The following is a 1,438-nucleotide window of genomic DNA, read 5'->3' as shown; positions in this document are numbered from 1 at the left end:
AAGGCGCAGCACAGCAGCGCGGCCCCGATGGGGTCAGGTTTGGGGGTCCCAGGAGGGGCTCTCAGGGCTCTGGGGTTTCAGGGTGTTTTTTGGGGTATTTCAGGACAGTTTTGGGGTTTCCCTCACCACAGTCAGGTTGTTGTTGAGCGGCTGGAAGGTGCAGCACAGCAGCACGGGGTTGGATTTGGGGGGGTTTTTGGGGGTCCCAGGAGGGGCTCTCAGGGCTCTGGGGTTTCAGAGCAGTTTTGGGACAGTTTTAGGTTATTTTGGGGTTTCCCTCACCACGGTCAGGTTGTTGTTGAGCGGCTGGAACACACAGCACAGCAGCGCGGGGTTGGGTTTGGGGGAATGTTTGGGGGTCTCTCAGGGCTGTGACGTTTCAGGGTGTTTTTTGGGGTATTTCAGGCCAGTTTTGGGGTTTCCCTCACCACGGTCAGGTTGTTGTTGAGCGGCTGGAAGGCGCAGCACAGCAGCGCGGCCCCGTCGGGGTCGGGCACGCGGCGGATGCAGCGCCCGTCCGCGGGGTCCCAGAGGCGCAGGGTCCCGTCCAGCGAGGCGGACACCAGCACGTCGTTGGACAGGGACCAGGCGAAGTCCGAGACGCCGGCGCCGTGGCCGCGGAGCCGCCGCAGCACGGCCGGGGGCCCGGGGGCCAGGCGGCACACGGACAGCGTCCCGTCCAGAGAGCAGCAGGCCAGCAGGTGCCGCTCGTCGTGGGCAAACTGCACCTTCCGCACTGGGGGGGGAGAGGGGGGCGGGTGAGACCCCTCCCCAAAATTATACAGAGTTAGGAAGCCCCCAAAACAGAGGGATCAGCCCCAGAGCCAGGGGAGACCCCCAGACCCATCCAGCAGGTGCCGCTCGTCGTGGGCAAACGGCACCTTCCGCACTGGGGGGGGAGGGGGGGGCGGGTGAGACCCCTCCTCAAAATTATATAGAGAGGGGAACCCCCCAGAGGCAGGAGAGACCCCCCAAAACAGAGGGATCAGCCCCAGAGCCAGGGGAAAAGCAGGTGCCACTCATTGAGCGCAAACTGCACCTTCCGCACTGGGGAGGGGGAGAGGGGGACAGGTGAGACCCCTCCTCAAAATTATACAGGGTTAGGAAGCCCCCAGAGCCAGGGGAGACCCCTAGAACTGGGGGGAGCCCCCCAGCCCATCCAGCAGGTGCCGCTCGTCGTGGGCAAACTGCACCTTCCGCAGTGGGGGGGGAAAAGGGGGGCGGGTGAGACCCCTCCCCAAAATTATACAGAGCTAGGAACCCCCCAGAACAAGGGGAGACCCCCCCAAACAGAGCCATCACCCCCAAAGTCAGGGGAGCCCCCCAACCCATCCAGCAGGTGCTGCTCGTCATGGGCAAACGGCACCTTCCGCACTGGTGGGGGAAAGGGGGACAGGTGAGACCCCTCCCCAAAATTATATAGAGAGGGGAACACCCC

At 64.0% G+C, this 1,438-nt stretch overlaps 1 protein-coding gene across 1 annotated transcript in view; it reads right to left on the bottom strand.

Moving 5' to 3' along the window:
• Positions 1–379: 379 nt before the first annotated feature.
• Positions 380–1,438, bottom strand: part of LOC121349735 (WD repeat-containing protein 13-like) — a gene marked incomplete at its 5' end in the record, with an annotated part of 5,165 nt that continues 4,106 nt past the window's right edge. Inside the window, one exon of the mRNA XM_041460447.1 lies at positions 380–806. Coding sequence (XP_041316381.1) covers positions 402–806 — 405 coding nt within the window. The remainder of the gene's footprint in view (positions 807–1,438) is intronic.

The sequence above is a fragment of the Pyrgilauda ruficollis genome, unplaced genomic scaffold (genome assembly GCF_017590135.1).
Source record: "Pyrgilauda ruficollis isolate IOZ18807 unplaced genomic scaffold, ASM1759013v1 scaffold1434, whole genome shotgun sequence".
Taxonomy (NCBI): domain Eukaryota; kingdom Metazoa; phylum Chordata; class Aves; order Passeriformes; family Passeridae; genus Pyrgilauda; species Pyrgilauda ruficollis.
Note: the sequence above shows the minus strand (reverse complement) of the source record. Positions and strands in the feature narration are given on the sequence as shown.